The sequence below is a fragment of the Puntigrus tetrazona genome, chromosome 16 (assembly GCF_018831695.1).
Source record: "Puntigrus tetrazona isolate hp1 chromosome 16, ASM1883169v1, whole genome shotgun sequence".
Taxonomy (NCBI): domain Eukaryota; kingdom Metazoa; phylum Chordata; class Actinopteri; order Cypriniformes; family Cyprinidae; genus Puntigrus; species Puntigrus tetrazona.
Window position 1 is genome coordinate 7,762,904 of NC_056714.1, and position 19,570 is coordinate 7,782,473.

Sequence of the window (19,570 nt, forward strand, 5' to 3'; positions counted from 1 at the left end):
TTCCGCCTATTAGGCAGCCTAGTCAGCTGCTCGTTTTATTTTAGTATTGCATCACCATATGCGCTAATATTTAAAATAGAGTTTAGGAAGATGTATGTAACCACAATCAGCTTCTGATTAGCTCATAAAGCCTTTAATATCTCTTGTTAAAGGGCTCAACGCAGTGTCCGTCACAGATCTTATCAATGACAGCATAATCTCATTATCTCCCTGCTCCCCAAGTCATAAATCTTGTATCTCTTTTATAAAAACATGGCCCCCAAGGCATGCATACAAATACTACAGCTAAAACATTGCTTGTTTGTTTGATTTTTAAATAAAGTTAATACTTGTTCAAAACAATCACTTTAGCAAGTTTGTACTATTTTCAGCTTATTTTGAAAATAAATTAATACATTTTTGTTCAATAAATATACTGACATTAAACATGTTAATATACACACATTGTATGTAAAATATTTTAAAATACAGAAACAAAACAATTTCATATACTTATATATATATATAAAACATTCTGAAAGTATTTAAGTAATCCAATAAAAATAAATATATATATTTACAGTATAACAACATATTATAATTTATTATATGATATGATTAAATCGTGTTTTTAAGTTGTAAACATAGGCACATATCTCTAACATGGGCACCCAATAAAATATATGATATTTACCATCTGAATCTACCTATGTCATGTCAACAATTGGAAAAAATCTGCCATGTATTAATTATAATGTTAATTACAGTGCGTTTAGTCCTAACAGCAGAGGTAAGTTATCCCAAATACCATAGTCTTACATATTTTTATATCATTATTTAAAACTGTTGCTTTAATTATTTTAAACAAAACTGAGAATTATGCAGAAGACCTTTGTCTCAAAGTACATTTATTAATTTAAGCGATTTCCATTTGCTGCAACATTTTAAAAATATAAAATGTTGGATCAAGTAAGAACAGAATCAACTTTGCACTGCTGTGTGCGTATCATGTCATAGATCAGACAAATATGCACATGCATCTTGAAATCTTTACATCTTTGCATCTTTACTGGTTTCAAATGAATATCAAAAAATATCAACCCATATTACAATTGTGCCCCTCTCTGCTGATAGGATATTTTCATGTTACTGTTTTGTAATATTTTATCTGCTTTCTGAGTTGGGCCTTGTCTAGCTCAGTCTGTGGAGCATTGCCTTATACGATGAGATGTGAGCATGTGTTCAAACCCTGAGAGCGTGCATGCTCAAAAACGTAAACGGGCTATAATACATGATTTTTGTAACGGTATGTTGAGGTGTGGTCATTCATACAGCCAGTAAAAACTGTTTTAATTACCTTGAGATTTTTGTTAGAGAACAAGCTGTGAATTATATTAGTGAAATTATCATACAATTACAAAGCATAAAATATAACATCATTCAAGCATTAACCAAGCACTGATTGTTCATAATGCCTGGTGCATGAACTGATAATGAACTGAAACTTATTTGAAGTATATAGAAACAGTGTGCTGAATGTTTTGTACTTTCTTATTGGTGTGTTAGGTTGTTCCTGAAAAGCTACAGTGGTACGGCTGGCAGACAGAGCAGTTTGGTGATAAACGGGGCTGACTTTAGCACAAAAGACATGGATAATGACAACTGCATCTGCAACTGTGCACTCATGCTCACAGGCGGTAAGCAACTTGACAGCAGTGGAGCAGGGCAAAGATTATACTTTAATGTAACAAAACTTGATTTCCCTTTGACTGTAAAAGTACTGCTTTTAGCTGATGATCAATACTGACCTATCTTAATATGACTCTCATAATTCATTGTTCTCCTGAAGGCTGGTGGTTTGATGCCTGTGGCCCGTCAAACCTCAACGGCATCTACTACACCTCTGGACAAAATTCAGGCAAATTTGATGGCATTAAGTGGCACTACTTCAAAGGCCCCAACTACTCTTTGCGCGCCACCACCATGATGATCCGCCCATTAGATTTTTGAGATAACGATCATCTGTCATCATATTGTCACACATTTTTCGGCAGTTAATTGGTTATACAGTATGCTGTTTAACTGGTTAAACATTTTGATCCGCTTTGTGTGGAAAATTCAATGTCAAACTGTCATAATTATGTTTCTAACCTTTTCCTTAATGTAATACATTGTGTACTTCAGATAGTCTGTTGTGTTGACGTCTGCTGAGGGCTTGACTTACTGGTGTCATCAGCTTTCAGGAAATGAATAAACTGGTTTGTAAAGTATATTTAGTTTCACTTTATTTTGATAGTCCACTATAGAGACTGTACTAACTATAAATTACTTTGCAACTACAAACTCTCATTAGAGTATTAGCAGACTGTTAGTTTAGTTATTTATGATTTAATTATGAGTTTTTAATCTATCAGTCAATCAATCACCTTTATTTATATATTGCTTCGAACAATACATATTGTGTCAAAGCACTGAACAGTATCAAATTTGGTATCATTAGTGTATAATGGCAAGATTAAACACTCAATTTTCAGCTGAAGGCATTTCATTATTGAGTGCAGAGATGTCGTGGGTCTAGATCAGCTCAGTTTCAATACAATCTTTGTAAGATAATCTCTAGAAATTAACTGTCCCCCAACTAAGCAAGACAGAGGCGACAACAGCAAGGATCCAAAACTCCATCTGTGAAAAAATGGAGGAAAAAAAAGAAACCAGGCTCATTCTGGGGCCAGTTCTCCTCTGGCAGACAGACAAAGCCATCTAGGTTCCTAGATCATCTAGGTGTTCTGGTCGCTGTTGACGTTCATGGGTGTTCATGTTCATTTCATCCAGCCAGCAGTTAATAGACAGACCTCAACATTGGCCAGTAACAGCACTGCATGTGAGTTCTATTGACATCTAAATACAGTATTTATCATTAGCTAAGCATGAGTTTCTCATGATTTCATCATTTGTCGCGCCCCCTCAACTAAAATGGTGATTTGTTCCTTTACTGATAAAAGGTGTATTATTAATGATGGCATAACTATTAACACAAAAGTTTAAGCTTCTGCCCACAATGCACTTCGATCTTAACTTTGTGGTTTATTCTTAAATAGTAACCCAGGTAAATGAGAAGGAATTCAGTACAAATATCATGAACTTTTAAGACCTTTATCTGAAAAACTTAATAATACCATAAAGCTGTTTAGTTCATATAAATATCTAGTGAGGATCCATCATCTTTGTTCTTTAAGATAGCTGAACTGTAGGCTCCAACAGGAAAACTGGTGACGAATGTCCTTTAATAAACTACCAAGTAATCCTTCCTTATGCCTGTTTCTAGGCATGTAGGCCCATTCATTAAATACCCAATGATTGATTTGTATGTTAACCATGCCCTCTCCAAGTGCTGAGTGTGAGCTCCACTAACAGGATCAACAAACCACCCTGAATGATTCACAGTAAAATACTTGTAGCCCAAGTACATATGCTCTTCACTCAGTATTACGGCTTAATGTCACAGGTTGCACATGGCTACATTTTTTGTCAATTGTTTTTTTTTTCATTTAAAAATAGATTTAAATGCATAAAAACATAACATATTCAGTAGGTACCTCTCCCACATCTTTGACTTTTTTTTAAAAAGATTAATTATTAATGAATTTTTATTTTATAGCAAGAGGTGCAACCATAAACAAACTATAGTTTTGAGACTTTTATATTGACATCCATTTAAAGGTAGGCCATTACATCATAAACCAAATTGCCAATGACCCATATAAGCAACAAGAAAAGAAAAAAATGATTGGCTGGTATGTAGTTAATAAATTTGAATATCATGTGATATGATCTTAGAAAAACTTAAAAAGTGTTTATTTTTATTACAAATTTCATAGTAACCTTTAGGAAGCTAGCATGTTTTGCGACTAATTCCGTGCTTGTAAATTTTGACTGAATTTGAAAATAAAGTTTATATAAAGTGTTTTCTATTACAGATGTATGTCTCAGATTTGCACATTTTTGTGCATTTATATTAAATTAAAGATAATAATTATTATTATTATTCATTTAACATAATTAATTCATTTTTACTCTCAGTCAAGCACAAACTCCAGATGTAATGTTTTACCGTAGAAACATTTTTAGCATTTCATCTCAGAACCTGAGCCAGCAACCTTACAATACTCTAAATTAACCCTTTGCAAATATCCCCACTTTAAATGCAGCTGATCCTGGCTGGGGTTAAATGCACTTGCATTTTCGAATACTTTTATCACGGAACTGATGTACACACTAGTGGTGCAATGGATCACAAAGCGCACAGTTCAGATCATACTATGGACTTTGAATCACAGATTGGATAATTTTTCGGATTAGCAAAAAAAAAAAAAACATTTACTTTTCATTTATTACTAAAAGCTTACTTTACGGTTTGTACACCCCAGCAGAATGAGTTTAACTACTAAAGTCAGTAATACAATACAGCATAGATGAACAGCCTACAACATGAAATTATAGGCTATATAAAGACAGTAGTATTCACAGTGGCATAAATTTAATAATTGAGTGTAAAACAACATAACGCTTACTGCATACGTTAAATACAGATTAATCTTTGTTAGAATGCGCAAATCGATGGCAAATCATCTGAATGGTCTGAAATTGCATGAATGTGTAAATTGGTAAGGCAAAACATGTGCAAATGATAAGTTCAACCATCATAGACTTTAAGTAAACACTTAATCCGTGACTTGCATGCGTGCCAAACATTGTGACTGGTCTATATGAATCATGGATAGTCTACGATTTGTTGCACCCCTAGTACACACAGTCAGTTGTGTTCTCAGAGCAGGACAAAACATCTAATAAATCAAAATAGATCTGTGCATTTGTCTGAATACAGCCTGTTAAAGCTGTCACTGTCAAAAGCTATCAAAGCTGTTACTGATCTTATCAGTAATAATCAAATAGCAATAATGTTGTAAAAGACAAACTATTGTCTGTAAACATTCAGATATTTAAAGAACACTTATTTTAAATAAGTAATTGTTTTAAAAAGTTGTTTTTGGATCATTTTACCAAAAAAGTTACAGACTGTAGCTTTAATATGTAAAGAATGGAGGTATTTGCGCACCCCTAATACACAATATTTTTCAAGTTAAGTCCACCAACATAGACTCTACTCTCCTGTCTGGTTTGTTTGTTGGACAGAAATAGCAGATTTTACATGTTTTAATTGCTCAGATCACCTTTAATCAAACTAGCGGCGAAGTGTAGTTAATGTCATATGCTGCACTTTTCACTTAATTATGATTTTTAATTATATAAAATGTTTGTGCCATTTGGAGCAACTACTGATCATGTGGTGTGGCCAATATTAGCAATAACTGTATTAAATATTAAATATGCTTAAGTGAATGGTATTTTAAAAACATTTGTATCAGTTTTATGCAATTTACATAAGAAAACACATCTATGAATAAATTAACTACGTTTATGAAGGCAACTCTGAAATTATAGAGCAAAACATCTACATAAAACTGTTAAGCATGCTAAGTAAATTCAAATCTAAACACACTGAAGCTCATTATACTCAATCAGACTTCCTTTCTATGTACAATCTCTAATCCATTTAAACTCATTGAAACTTAAAATCTGTCTGTCTGTCTATCTATCTATCTATGACTATTAATACTATTTCAGACTGAAAACTACAAAACTTTAAACTTTTTAAAATGTGTAAACATAAACTTAAAACTCATTTAACTTAAACTTATTAAACTTTCTGCCCCAGCTTTCTCAAGCCAACTTAAAGCTTCTCTCAACAACCTTTTATCTTTTTCTAGTTTAAATAGTCTTTTGTGTTTATGGAACTCTCTACTGAGGGCTTGAATTACTGGTGTCATCAGCTTTCAGGAAATTGATGAACTGGTTTCTAAAATATATTAGGTTACGCTTTAATTTGATAGTCCACTTTGCTAACACTTTATTTTGATGCTTCTAGACATTCAGCTGATTATAAGTAACGTTGCAAGTACATGTCAGCTTGTTCTACTAAACCTAAACCAAAACCCAGCAGTCTACATACACTCTATAGTGAGAATTAGTTGACATTTAGTTGCAAAGTTGCTTATAGCTAGTAGAATGTCTAAAGGGGGCCTATTGAAGTAAAGTAACTTAAAAGATTACCTTATGAAAATAGAGTCAACCAAACCGGTCAAATTCATACAGTTCTATGTCAGAATTGTAAAATAGTTTATAGTAACCTAACTATCAAGATAGTATGTCTAAGGTTGGCCTAATTACAGGCTGGACTTCACACAATAGAGGATTTTTGAGAGGTGTTTTGGGTCACCCTTAACTTAACCATTGACCATTTTTTTACTTACTATGGAAGTCAGTGGTAACCTAAAACAGCCCGGTTACAAACTTTCTTCAAAATTTTCCTTTGTGTTCAGCAGAACAAAGATATTCATACAGATTAGAAACTACTCAAGGGTGAGTAAAAGACAATAGAATTTTTCTTTTTGAGTGAACTATTCCCTTAATACTATTATTAATGTGATTTCCCCACCTCTGGTCTAACATACATAACATAACTGTCACATCTCTGGACTTTGTTATTGTTTTTTTTTTGTCTTGTGCCACGTGCTATCTGTTCCCTACCTTCCCTTCGTGTTTAATTGTGTAATTGTCTTCAGCTGTGTCTCGTTAATTTGGTCAATTTCCTTGTGTATTTAAGTCCTGTGTCTTTGTATTCCGGTTGTCGGATCGTCAATGTCAATACAATGTTACTCAATGTCTTTAGCCGATGTCCAGAAGTGATTTTTGTTCGGCCTACCTGCCTTTTGTATATTTATTTTGACAGTTTGGATTAAATCTTTTTAAGTGCATTTCGAGTCTCGAGCGTTCCCTCTCCCGAGAAACCGCGAAACGTGACAATAACCCCCTATAGCATACATGAATCACATTGTTGCAGATACAGGTGGAGCCGGGGAAGGTGGAGGGTTCTTTCTTCATTTCTAACATTATGCAACACACTACTCATAATACATCAAAATAGATAGTTCTCTTAGCAATACTATTAATACCCTCCTGCTGTATCTCATTGAAATGACTGCTATATGCTTTATACTGTTTAACTGCTTATGGTTGCTCATTTTTAATTCATTTAGGCAAACCACAAAAATATACACAGGGATGTGGATTTTAAAGAGCATTCACTTATCTTAGATATTGAATTCAGCTGTTCTGAGCATGTTCCAAAAACTGCTACAACAAACACTAGTTATATAGTCGAACGTTAAGCAGAGAGCTCATTGGCTACCGAAACAGCAGAAAACCAATCAGCTCTGCCATGTGATAATGATGTCATTAGGTCAGACTGAGTTACACTTACGGACTGCAGCACCATCTAGAGCATTGGTCTCAAACGCAATTCCTGGAGTGCCACAGTTCTGCAAAGTTTAGCTCCAACCAGCTCCAAAGCACACCTGCTTGGAAGTTTCTAGTGATCCTAAAGACCTCGATTAGATAGATCAGGCGTGTTTGATTAGGAGCAAAGATGTGCAGAGCTGAGACCCTCCAGGAGACCAATGATCAATGAGACCAATGAGACCAATAGCATTATATGACCCCTTTAAGAATATACATCCTCCTCCAGAAGCCTGAGATCTGCAAATAAGTGACAGTTCACCAATTTAGAAATCAGTCCACTTTAGACATTCTACTATGAGCAACTCTGTAACTACATATCAACAAATTCTCATTCATTTGCAACTGCATGTAAAGACATGCAGGAGATTCTGCATGTCTTTACAAGAGTTAGGAAACATGTAGTTGAGATGCAATGAGAATTACTGTAGTAATAAGGTAGGTTTAGAGTTAGCAGAATAAATTGATGTATGCTGTACGTTGTAAACCCATCAAAATAAAGTGTTAGACATTATTAAGGAAGACAGTCTACGACTCTAATGACTGCTAGTTGTCATGTAGTTGCAAAGTTACTTACTGTTAGTAGAATGTCTACTAGAATAAAGTGTTGCCAAGGAAACGTTTACAGTCCCCGATACATACATTACAAAGCAATGCATCTTTACTTGTACTTAAATTAATTGGGTAAGTCAAATAGCAGATAAATAAATAAAATAAAACTATAATAATAAAATAAAAATCCAAAATTCTGTATTTATATTTTTTCATGAACACCAGATATAGTAATGGTGTTTTCAATAAAGGGCCTGATCAATTTAATACAATAAAATACAAAAAATTCCTTGCATTGTTCTGCATAAATTTGATAAAAACTAATGTTGTGTTGTATAATCATGTAACCCCCTTATTTCTATTGTTTTTATTTGGTCTCTTGCTTTTATTTATTTGTATATATCCTTGTAAGCATTCTTTGCATTTGGGCCAAAACTTATTATGTGTTCCAAAATATTCCATCTGAGGTGGAGACAGAAACATGAGAATGGTTTGTCCTAATGAAGAGGCTTGACTATCAGCAGCATATAAATTCAAGTAGGTTTTGTCAGCAAACCACTTATCAACTTGTCAACAAATCAACTTATCGACCACTTTGAGTATCACAGCAGGTAATGACTTTATGTTGCCAACTTTTCATGATTGCATTTTTTTATCTTCATGTTTTTACGTGAAAGTATATGAAAACTTTGATCACAATTAAATATTTTCAGTCAACATGCAGTTAGGTTTCGTGGGTGAATGTCTAATCTATTTTGTTTCTCTTAGATTACTGGTGTGTGCTGCACATTGTGGCCCCAAAAAAAAAAAAAAATTTTGTCTTATTCTGGTTCTCTCCGGAGTTTGTGCAGTGGGCATGGCTGCGCGTGAGTATTGCTCACCACACAAGATTTTATAAATGTTTGCATTGTGGTGCATCAATAAATGGCTGTTGGAAAATTTAAATCACTAGAAATTCTTCAACATGCAAAATGATTCATCTTAATACCTGACATTTTGATGCGTGGTTAAATACAATTTGAGATAACTTTTTTCTTTGTTTAAATTTCTTTAAAGGGGGTCATATGAAGCGATTTCAAATTTGCCTTTCTCTTTGGAGTGTTACAAGTTGTTACAAACGCTAAAGTATCAAAACCAAAGAGATATTCTTTATAAAAGTTATGACTTGTCCCCTAAAATGGCTTTAAACACATCACAAAGTGAGGAGATGTTTTCATAACACCTCTCAGATGTATATGCAAAGAATTTGAACCTGGGAGCAACCTATGCTAGCTGTGCACAGACATGGTGTTATGTTTATTATGCACGATGCAACACGACATCTAAAAAGACAGTATTTAGTTATGATAATCAGTATAATGTCTCCAATGGATGCAACAAATGCCTCGTTTGTAACTTGTTTTTCTGTTGTTGTCATAGCACTGGGACGCGGCATCATGTTATGATAGGAAATAATTTTTTTGCGCCAAACGGCTGAGATATTTGGCCAATCATAGTGCACTGGATAGCTGGCCAATCAGAGCATAACTCGCTTTTTTAGAACAATGAGCTTTGAACAAATCAATCTCTTTTGGAGGTCAGGGCTTAGAGGAAATACAATACTGTACAATATGTGGAAACTTAACCCACTTAAACACATTGCTTTACACCAAATACACAAAATAATGTCCTTTTTAGCAACATTAGCAACCCCTTTAAATTTACTAATGAATTTTTTTTTTAAGATTGACTCACAGCATATTTATGTCCACTTTCAGCTTTACAAGATTACTACTCATACTCCATGGCTGTTGGGGATGGTAGTGGAACTGAATATACCACTGCATCTGATGGTCGCATCACAGGTATCAGAATCTGGGAAAACAGTAACGCGTACATTCGCGGGTAAGCAACGCACCAATGATCATCCATCTAGACCAAAAATGTGAATTTGATACGCCTTAAATCATACTTGTGGCTTGATCTTTAAAGTATCATGTTTTTGATTCTTCTGCTTATTATTCTGTGACCATCTTTTTAAACACTTTCATCAAATATCTGTTCAGAATCCAGCTGCGTTATGATGCTGACTGGACAACAGCGGTTTGTACAAGCAATGGCAATCCAATGGAGATGACACTTCGTAACAATGAATCCATCGTTCAGGTTTCTGGAAAATATTACAGTGGCTACATCTATGAGATTATGTTTGTCACTAGTCGAGGCCGCTCTTTAAAAGTGGGGCAGCCTTACGGAAGCTCATTTAATTTCTATCCGACCAATGTTGGAAGTGAGCTACGTTTTCTCAGTGGTCGACAGAATGGAAATGGCATCACCTCCATTGGGGCTCACTGGGCTCTCTACTAACACCAGTGACAACAGTGTAACAGTTTAAGATTAGTTTAGTTCAAGCCACTTTACCTTCTCTTTGCCAATATGAAATCAGTTTGATCTCTTTTCATTTTTATAGTCCAGCTTTTTGTGATCACTTAAACAAATGATAAGGGTTTTTTTTTAGTTTGATTGTTTTACCCTATTTTATGTTTTAAACTTACAGCATGAACATGTACTGTATGATCAACGTTATTTGTCTTAATGACAAATAATGGCAAATGACACTTATGTATGGGTTAACTTTTAATAAGATCAGTTGTTAACGATTTTCAATTGTTACGTGAAGACCACATTAAAAAACCTGGAAATAATTCACCCTGCTTTCATCATTTATTTCTTCTCAAATGCCTTATTAGTCCAGGTGATATGTGCAAGGTTTGAGGTGATATGTTCACTTTTTCATAAAGGCGTTGAACCCTGAACATTTTCAGAAAATGAAACAATTGCAAATATACCATGGCGGTCATTTCACTTTCTGCCATAACCAAATTATGTATTTTGTGTCTCCAAAGTCAAACATGATACAGAAAAGGCCATACCTCTATATTTTGATAAGTCAAGGATTACAATTACACCACTGAGTTGCAAACAGCCTCCATAGCCATGACAGGGCAGGACTAGGAGTTACAAATGGCCTCCATAGACGATCTCTAAGAGAGGGATAATGCTAACAACGCTCTGGTTCACAGGCCCTAGAGTAGCAGGCATGGCATTAGCAGAGTCTAGTTTTGTAGACAAGAAGTGATCAACCTTTGACTTTGCAGACATGACATAAGTAAACTTTGATTTAACATTCTTGACAAGAACAGACATTGGATGATCAGCGGAGAAGTGGAGAGACTCCTGATGATCCATTGTGACTTGACTTGATTCATGACAATCAGTAATGAATAGATTTGACAAATGAATTGCAGATCAATCAGTCAATAATTTTGATTTTGATTTAAAACAATATGATATGAAATTAGTATGAGTGCATAATGAATGCTATGGGTATAAGAATGTTTAGACCATGTTTATTATTAATACTATATTCGCAGTTATATTTTATAAATATATTTCTATGGATGTTAAACTTCCTAAACAATAATTTGTTTCTGGGATATAAAGTCCTTTTTACCATAATACAAAGCATGCATGAGTTTATGACTACAAAATGTATAGGCTACATAATACTGATATTAACATGCTCACAGATTATTTTCACATAATTTTAAAATAAATATTCTATCATAGAATACAGATTAATCAAACGTCCTATGCAGGACTATTCAGTATGAGTTTTATATAATGTTTTCCCCAAAACTTACAAACTACGCATAATATTTTTTCCCTAAAAAATGCAGATATGTACATTCACATGGCACAATTTCTAAGCGGCTCAAATTTGTTAATACAAGTTAAGTGTGCGTTCTCTCATTGGTCATTAGTCAAAGATGTATAGTTTATTTTACAGGATGCCACTAAGCTGTCATGACTGTCATATGTCAGGATTAAATGACAACAGCTTAGCAGGCTTATTGTTTTTTTTCATTCTATGAAGAAGAACAATAAGACGGCATTATAAAAATTATAAAAATTGACGTGTTCACCCACAGAAAATCACTGTTTATTTTGAGGTATTAGCAAAACAAAAAAGCTAATGCTTTTCATAGAATTCAACCACCCTTGATAGACTGTGATATAGCCTGGTTCATTGGTCTGTGGATCAGATTGCTTTCTCGCTACAGCCAAACTGCTCTAGAGTTTGTTTGCAATCGAGCAGGCAATCTCGAATTGATTGTTCGGTGCTGCATGAACTAACATGTTGAGAAGCCCTCCAAAACGGGCAGGGCCTCTGACTATATAAGCAGGTGCTTCACCACAGGATTCAGATTACTTCTCCTTCAGACCACCACTGAACTCTGCTTGTCGTTGATCATGCCTCAGAAGTGGATTGCGACTGCTGCCTACCTGCTTTAGGAAGATGTTTGCCATATGGAAAAAAAAGAGCTGATTTTTTCAAATGCTGGGCCACTACTGCAGCAGGTGCAGATCCCTTCTGCATGCTGACGACAGCCACCATGAGTCGGTTGCCTGTCTGGGTAAATCAGAATCAGAAGCCGCACTCGTCTATGCCCTCATGCCTGCACTGTAAGAACATGAGCCTCGCCTCTCTGTGCTCTCAGATCACTTACTTTTCAGAGTGATTCTGCTACTCGTGGAGTACAGCACCAGGATGAGAGTGAGCTTATGTCGGCTCAACCCCCATGTACCTCACGCTCTCCACCCAGAAAGGAATCTCCCATCCTCTTAATTAATATGGCTGTGGGTGATATGTGAGTGTACCTGTATTGATGAGTGATAGAAAACAAGTATGTTACTTTGGTTCCCATGTATTGACTGTGTTGCCAGGTGTAGCGAAAACATAAGTAAGTGCAGAAGCGCTGTGTGAACATGATTTAGCTGTAGTTCTAGACTAAATAGTGAACATGCATTTACTTATCTCACCTGCACTAAAAACACATTCAGTATTCTTCAAAAAACAGTCTGATACAAACTCAGAATATTATGTAAACCTAAAATAAATATGTTAAATAAGACAAATATAATTTATGTATTTAATCACATTTTATCAACCAATGTCTTTGCTACTGACTTTCGATGATCCAGTTCAACCATACTAATAAACAGAAATGGCACACTTATGTTTACTTTTGTTACTGCTGAATGGTGTTGAACTTTCTTCTGTGTCATATTCTTCATGCGGTTTGTTTGGGCTGCACCCTCTAATGTACACTGTGAATAAAAACACTATCGAAGACATCAGTGATAAGCACTTACATCTAGTGATTGAAAATTTGCCCAATGCCACTTTCAATGTGTCTCTTACCAACCATCTAAAAGCTCTTCCAGGAAGTTTTGAGGAAGAAAATGAATTTGGTGGCTTACCCATTATAACTTAGACAGTAAGTAAGTGCTTATGGGACCACTTTGTCCACAGTTCTTACACCAAATAAATGAGGCTGGGACACACCAAGCCGATGGTCGGCCGTTGGCTCTCGTCGGGCCGATGGCGAGCGACAGTTGAGCTAGTCATTTTGGTGTTATCCCTTTGTTGGCTCTCACTGAATCTCGTCCTGCCCACATCGACATGACTCAGCATGTTGAATCGCCGCCATCAGGGACGTCGAGGAAAGTGAAAATGCAAATATTCACCAATTAGTGACAGAGAATTCAAGCAAAAGTGATAAAAACGAGTAATAAATGAAGACTTTTGTAATGCTAAGTGATCTTACCCAAGCATTCCAATATAAGATTATTATCATAACAACGTGAGCTGCTTAATCTTAAATTGCTTAAGTTTCTGATTTTGAGCTGAACTTGTTCTCTTACCTGTGAAAAAGAGTTACTAGAAAATCCTGAATAGGTATGATCAACATATCACACACACACACATACACACACAAACACACACCACATTTGTAGGAACTTTGTAATCTAATTACGTAATTAATTGAGTGGACCTTATACCAGATTATGCTAGTTTAATGAATTTAAGTTGAAGTTTTATGGGTTTACAGTTTGAAAATATATATTTTTTATATAGTATATTAATATACTTTTACATTACATATATATAAAAATGGATGTGGCATGAGCTCCACTGTGTTCTATCCCTGTGCATCAGCTGAGGGCACTGTTGTTCCAGTTTTGCCTTTAAATCAATCAGATTATCTTATTCGGTCAGCTCATTGTTAACATCAGAAAAATGTGTGCTTTTTATTCACTTTATGTATTTTCCAGTGGTGCATGGTTTGTTATGATGGGCAATAGATACAACACATCCTCAGTTTGTAGAGTTTCCCATCTACATACCTTTGTCGGGTTTAAATTGACAGCCTGAGTACATTGGTATGACCATTCATAATGGTGCAGGGTGCATGGTATGGGCATCTTGTTGTTTTCGGATGCAGTTCGAATTCATCTTGTTGTTTTCGGAAAAGGAATGGCTCCAGGTTATGAATATAACTATGGTTCCTTGAGGGAACGAGACACTGTGTCCTGTAGCTATACTTCCGGCACTTCACAGTAAATTTAGCAGCCTATTCATGAACATATGTACGTTTGCTATTTCTAAATAATTCAAGCAGCATCGAGCATCTGTCAACCCAGTAAAATACATTTTCACTTAGTAATTCTAATTAAATAATTTTATAAAATAATCAGACTTCAGACATTCTGTTTTTAGTTGGATTTGGGACATGCTTCAAATGGACATTTGTAAAGCGATACTTTTCGAGGCCCAAGTTAAGAAAATAAAATGATACTTAAATGTATTTTAAACGTGTATATTGTATATTATGTAATGTATATTATCCAATAAGTATTAAGAAAACACAAAGATCACTGACATCAATTTGATGACTAAACTTTGACATTAATTTGTTGTAAACTGAATGTCAAAAACACACTGGCCTGCATATACACTAAACCATTTTCAGAGTATTAACTTCATATTTTTACCCAGTTACCACATGAAGAAACTGCTGTCCAAACTGACCTTAATATGAAGTTACTACAAGACCTACCATTTGACATTAAATTGAATCTGTTGATTTCAAGATTTTAAATTTCTTTTAAATACCAAACCTATTCAGTTCAGTGATTCAGTTAGTCCGGTCTCATCTATGTATTTTATGCATGCTACCCTTTTGTTAGATTACCTTTCTATGGAATAAGAAGGACTTAACCTCAACCTAACCGACGATCGCCTCTGAGCCAGCCAGACGCATGACGTCAGACCCTGTGCGACAGCCAGGAACAGAGCTCACCACGGTGGGCGCCTTCAAGAGTGCCAGAGCCCCAGTGCCCGCTCCTCAATAGCCCCCTCCAGTGCCCTCTTCTCGAAAGCGCCTCCAGTGCCGCTTCAAGAGCTCACTCAAGTTCAGCCCAAAGGAGACTCACAAATGCCCGTCCTCCCACCCGTTCCTGTCTCCCCCAACGCTCGCTCCAGTCAGCCCCACTGCTCACCCTCACCCTGTGTGCTGGATTCGCCACGGCTCTGGCAGTCTCCATCAGCATTGTAGCTGAAAAATTCCTTCGTCCCTGCCTCCTGCCTCTGAATCTTGGACAGAAGTTTCATTCAGTTCAGTGTTTTTGTCTGGCCTATGTATGTATGCATGTTGCACTCCTTGTTGGATTACCTTTCTGTGAATTATTAAAAAAACGTGTATTTTTATCATGGTGAGTTTATTCCCTGCATCTCACTGTGACAAAATTTTTGGGGTAAAAAATGGGGTACGTTTATGTGTGGAGTTGGTGTAGGGTGATAGACAATACAGTTTGTACAGTAAAACCATTACGCCTATGGAGAGTCCATAAACCACAAAACCAACATATGTGTGTGTGTGTGTATATATAACTTCACTTTTTCCACATTAAATAATTATTTTATTAAAAATTCTACAAACAATACCCCATAATGACAATATAAAATTTTGTTTTAAATATTAATAGATATATATATATATATATATATATATATACACACACATTTTTTTCTTCATGTACATTTTATATTTCACAGCCTTTTCTCAATACTTTTTGAAGCACCTTTAGCACCAATTACAGCATTCAAATCTTTTTGGGTATGATGTAACAGGCTTTGATCATCATCATTCAGCAATTATCTGCAATTTTCATGCTAGCCTCTTAACCTCTCAAGTTCTGTCAGGTTGGATGTGGGCAGATGCACATTTTCAGGTTTCTCCAAAATATATGTAATTGCTTTCAATCCTAGGCTGTGGCTGGGCCACTCAAGGACATTCACAGAGTTGTCTATAAGCCACTTTTGCTTGGCACTTGATGGATGGTGAACCTTAATAAAAATATAGATACATAAAATTATTAATTTTATGTGGTTATGTCACAAAATATATAGAAAGTTGAAGGAAATAATTAATATTCTATTTTACGGGCAAGATTTTATCTATTGTTCAGTTGGAACATAGTTTAAGGAAAACCTGTTCTTTTGGTGCTCAGTGATGATTTGTGTGTTGGAACAGAAGCAATGCACTTGTATTGAAGGCCAAATTTCACAGGCTAATTCATGTGATCCACGTTCCAATTTTCATCTTTTTATGATTAAAAAACAAATACCTTGTTGTGAACCTAGGTGTCTTAGTAACATACAATAGTACTTTCAATATCCTCTCTAAGTGTGCGATTATAAATAATTTCTTTGTCAGATGAATATGTATCAAAATAAATTTTAAAAGAAAGATGCATCACTCAGGCGTATTATTTTTCAGCTTACACTATGAACAACAAAAGGACATATAATGCTAACAACTAAGATGTGTATTGGCAGTGGGTGTACGCAACCACCCTATAATGATAAAAATCCACACAGTGTGTTACTAAAATCTTTACCTCTTTCTAGGGTAACCATAAGTGCCATTTTTCCCAAATGCATCCTGGCCGGGATTTCTATATTACCTAAAATATCTAGGTTTTGGCTTTGTTGCAGACCAATTGGTGTATGACATCGGTTTTCAAAACGCTCTCGAGGTACTTTGAATCAAAGCAAAACAGAAATGCAAGGACATGTCCAGAAAAAAATGGCATGTATGGTCTGCCTCTTTTTTTAAATCAAGCTGATCTCCAAAGTCTGACTGACATCTGTGCCCAGACTACATGATTTTAGCCCGATTTTGATCTGCTTGAATCATGGGGATTCATAAAAGACATTGGGTGCTGGGATGTTTCATCTCGTCTAGTGTGTCATAGTGCACTTAACGTCTGCAACACCTCACGACCTCAACCCAGAGAGCATGTTTAATTTTTTTTCCTTCGCAAGTTCCTTCACATCTGTGACACTGGCTAACAAGAGCATAGAAATTCATGGTGATGAAAGCCAGCAGTGTTGTCTTCTCAAGTTGGACAAAAACAGGTTACTTTTTAATTGCTTTCGCTTTAATTGTCTGAAAGTGACTCATTTGTGTGAATGTGCATAAACATATGTGAATAAATATGTGAATAAACAATATTTTAAACGTACATCCCTTAAATATAGATGACATAAGGAAAACACTGAGGGTTTAAGACACTGCATTCAATTCTTTAGACTGTAAAATATAGATTTAAAATTCAATATTTACAGTATGTAATGCAAATACTTTATAAGTACCTGTAACTAAATTACGTAAAAATCATGAGTAATTCTTTACTTTACTTTTTAGTGGATAATTAACTTAAAGTAATGCAATGATCCTGGATGAAGGGTCATTGTACAAAGTAAAGGAGATCCTGGATTATCTTGAATACCCGGTAGACTGTCCCCAGAAAGTACATACTGGAGCCCATCCTGGAGTTTCACGCTGCTCGTTCTGATTGCTGAAGGGAACGGTACTGTAACAGAACGGCCAGATGGTCACCTGAGTTCTGAGTACCTGTCGCTCAGCAAATCAGTCATGAAGTCACTTAAGAGCACACACCTCGGCTACAGTATTTGTCTGGTCTCATACTCAGAAGTGAACTCTGCTCTGCAAAAGGACTTTACTTACCTGTGTGACCTCTTGTGTTCCTCCTAGTTCTCCAAGTGTCTCGAGACCCTCTCTCTATCCAGTCGAGTTACTCCTGCGATTCCTCACTGGTCTGTGTATCTCCAGCAATCCTCTGGGCTCCTCTGATTCGTTCCTGAAAGACCAAGATTAGCATTACCCATCAGACATTCCTGGTGATACTCACCCATTTCAACTCCAGTCTTCATTTCCTCAAGAACTCATCTGTAACAAAAGAACTGATTACATTTCACTTGCCTTCTGTTCTAAAGATGTGATAAAGATTTTTGAACAGCACTTGAGACACTTGAAGTTAATAGAACAAAACATTTTTTCGCATGTTATCAATCTAAGACTTTGAGAAAATACACTAGTTCCTGTAATGTCTTTGGGCCCATTACTTTTTAACATATATATATATATATATATATATATATATATATATATATATATATATATATATAAATAAAATGTGTCCATGGAAAAATATGATGATAATGATTTCTGTTTATACTTGCATATTACTTTTATTTTTAAGTTTTAAATCCCATTTTATCTCCAGAAAATGTTTTAGAAAATGCTTATCATAAAATATAATACATACATACATAGCGTTTATTTATTTATTTTTTGTTTAGACAAATGTATACTTAATAATAGAGACATAATCTAAAACACACAATTTTTTGACCATGAACACAAACAAAAGGACATCTTCTGAGGTATTGTTTGAAATGGCACAGTTGGTTCTTTCTAATAATTACTTTAGATTTTTTCAAATGTAACATAAATGTACCATAAAAGTATATAACAGTAATCCATTTCCAACCAACATTTTTTAGTGATCTTACAATGATGATAAAATATCTTTGTGATTTTCAGGGTTAGTGAAAAGGAAAAAAAAATTTTTTAAGAGTATATGAATTCTGTACGCACCAATATACAATTCATTTGGTTTCAATAGATAATGGAACACTGTCCAATTCCCTTTATAAAATCTGGAGTAGCTAGACACTTTAAGGATGCAAATCAACCTGCACATACTCTAGTTAATTGTGGAATTGAGTAAATGAATCCACAGGGACTCCAACACTGATCAAAGACTTACAATGTGACTTACAAGCCTTTGGAATTTTCAAGTTAAAACTGAGCAACCTTTTGGTCCTAATGAAACTTTAAATCTTTCTTTAAAGGCTTTTTCTGTCCATCACATTTTTTTTTCTATTACTATGTTGCTGTTAAGTCAATCTCACCCTTATCGGTGGTGATTGTCAATCATTTATTACTCTTCTGATTTAGTTGAATCATCTGACATCTCTGTTTTGTGTCCTGGTCTTCTTAAATGTTTGCTAAATAATGTTTGAAACTTTAGCACTGAAGATAGTCCAGCTAGGACTGAAACCTCTGACTGTGTTTGCACAGTGTTTATTATTATTATTATTATTATTATTATTATTATTAGTGTACTTTAGTTGTTTTTAATATCTTTCTTCAACTAACTGAATCTGCTCATCCAGATATTAACATCTTTTTTTACTCTATGTAATTGGCACAGAACTATTCATATTTTTTGACCATGAACATCACATTTTTAATGGAGCTACAATTCATTAATGGTGTGATTCAGCAAAAGTTGCTTACATTTTAAAATGAATGAAGTGTTCTAATATATAAAAAGTGCTTTTTCATGTATAACCCTTTTGTCA

At 35.0% G+C, this 19,570-nt stretch overlaps 1 protein-coding gene across 1 annotated transcript; it reads left to right on the forward strand.

Annotated features, from left to right (window-relative positions):
• The first annotated feature begins 8,803 nt into the window (after positions 1-8,803).
• LOC122360797 (zymogen granule membrane protein 16-like) lies at positions 8,804-10,580 on the forward strand. Its single transcript, XM_043261657.1, has 3 exons — positions 8,804-8,813; positions 9,705-9,831; positions 9,993-10,580. The coding sequence occupies exons 1-3, from the start codon at positions 8,804-8,806 to the stop codon at positions 10,291-10,293; spliced, it is 438 nt and encodes a 145-aa protein (XP_043117592.1). The 3' UTR covers positions 10,294-10,580.
• Positions 10,581-19,570: the final 8,990 nt, after the last annotated feature.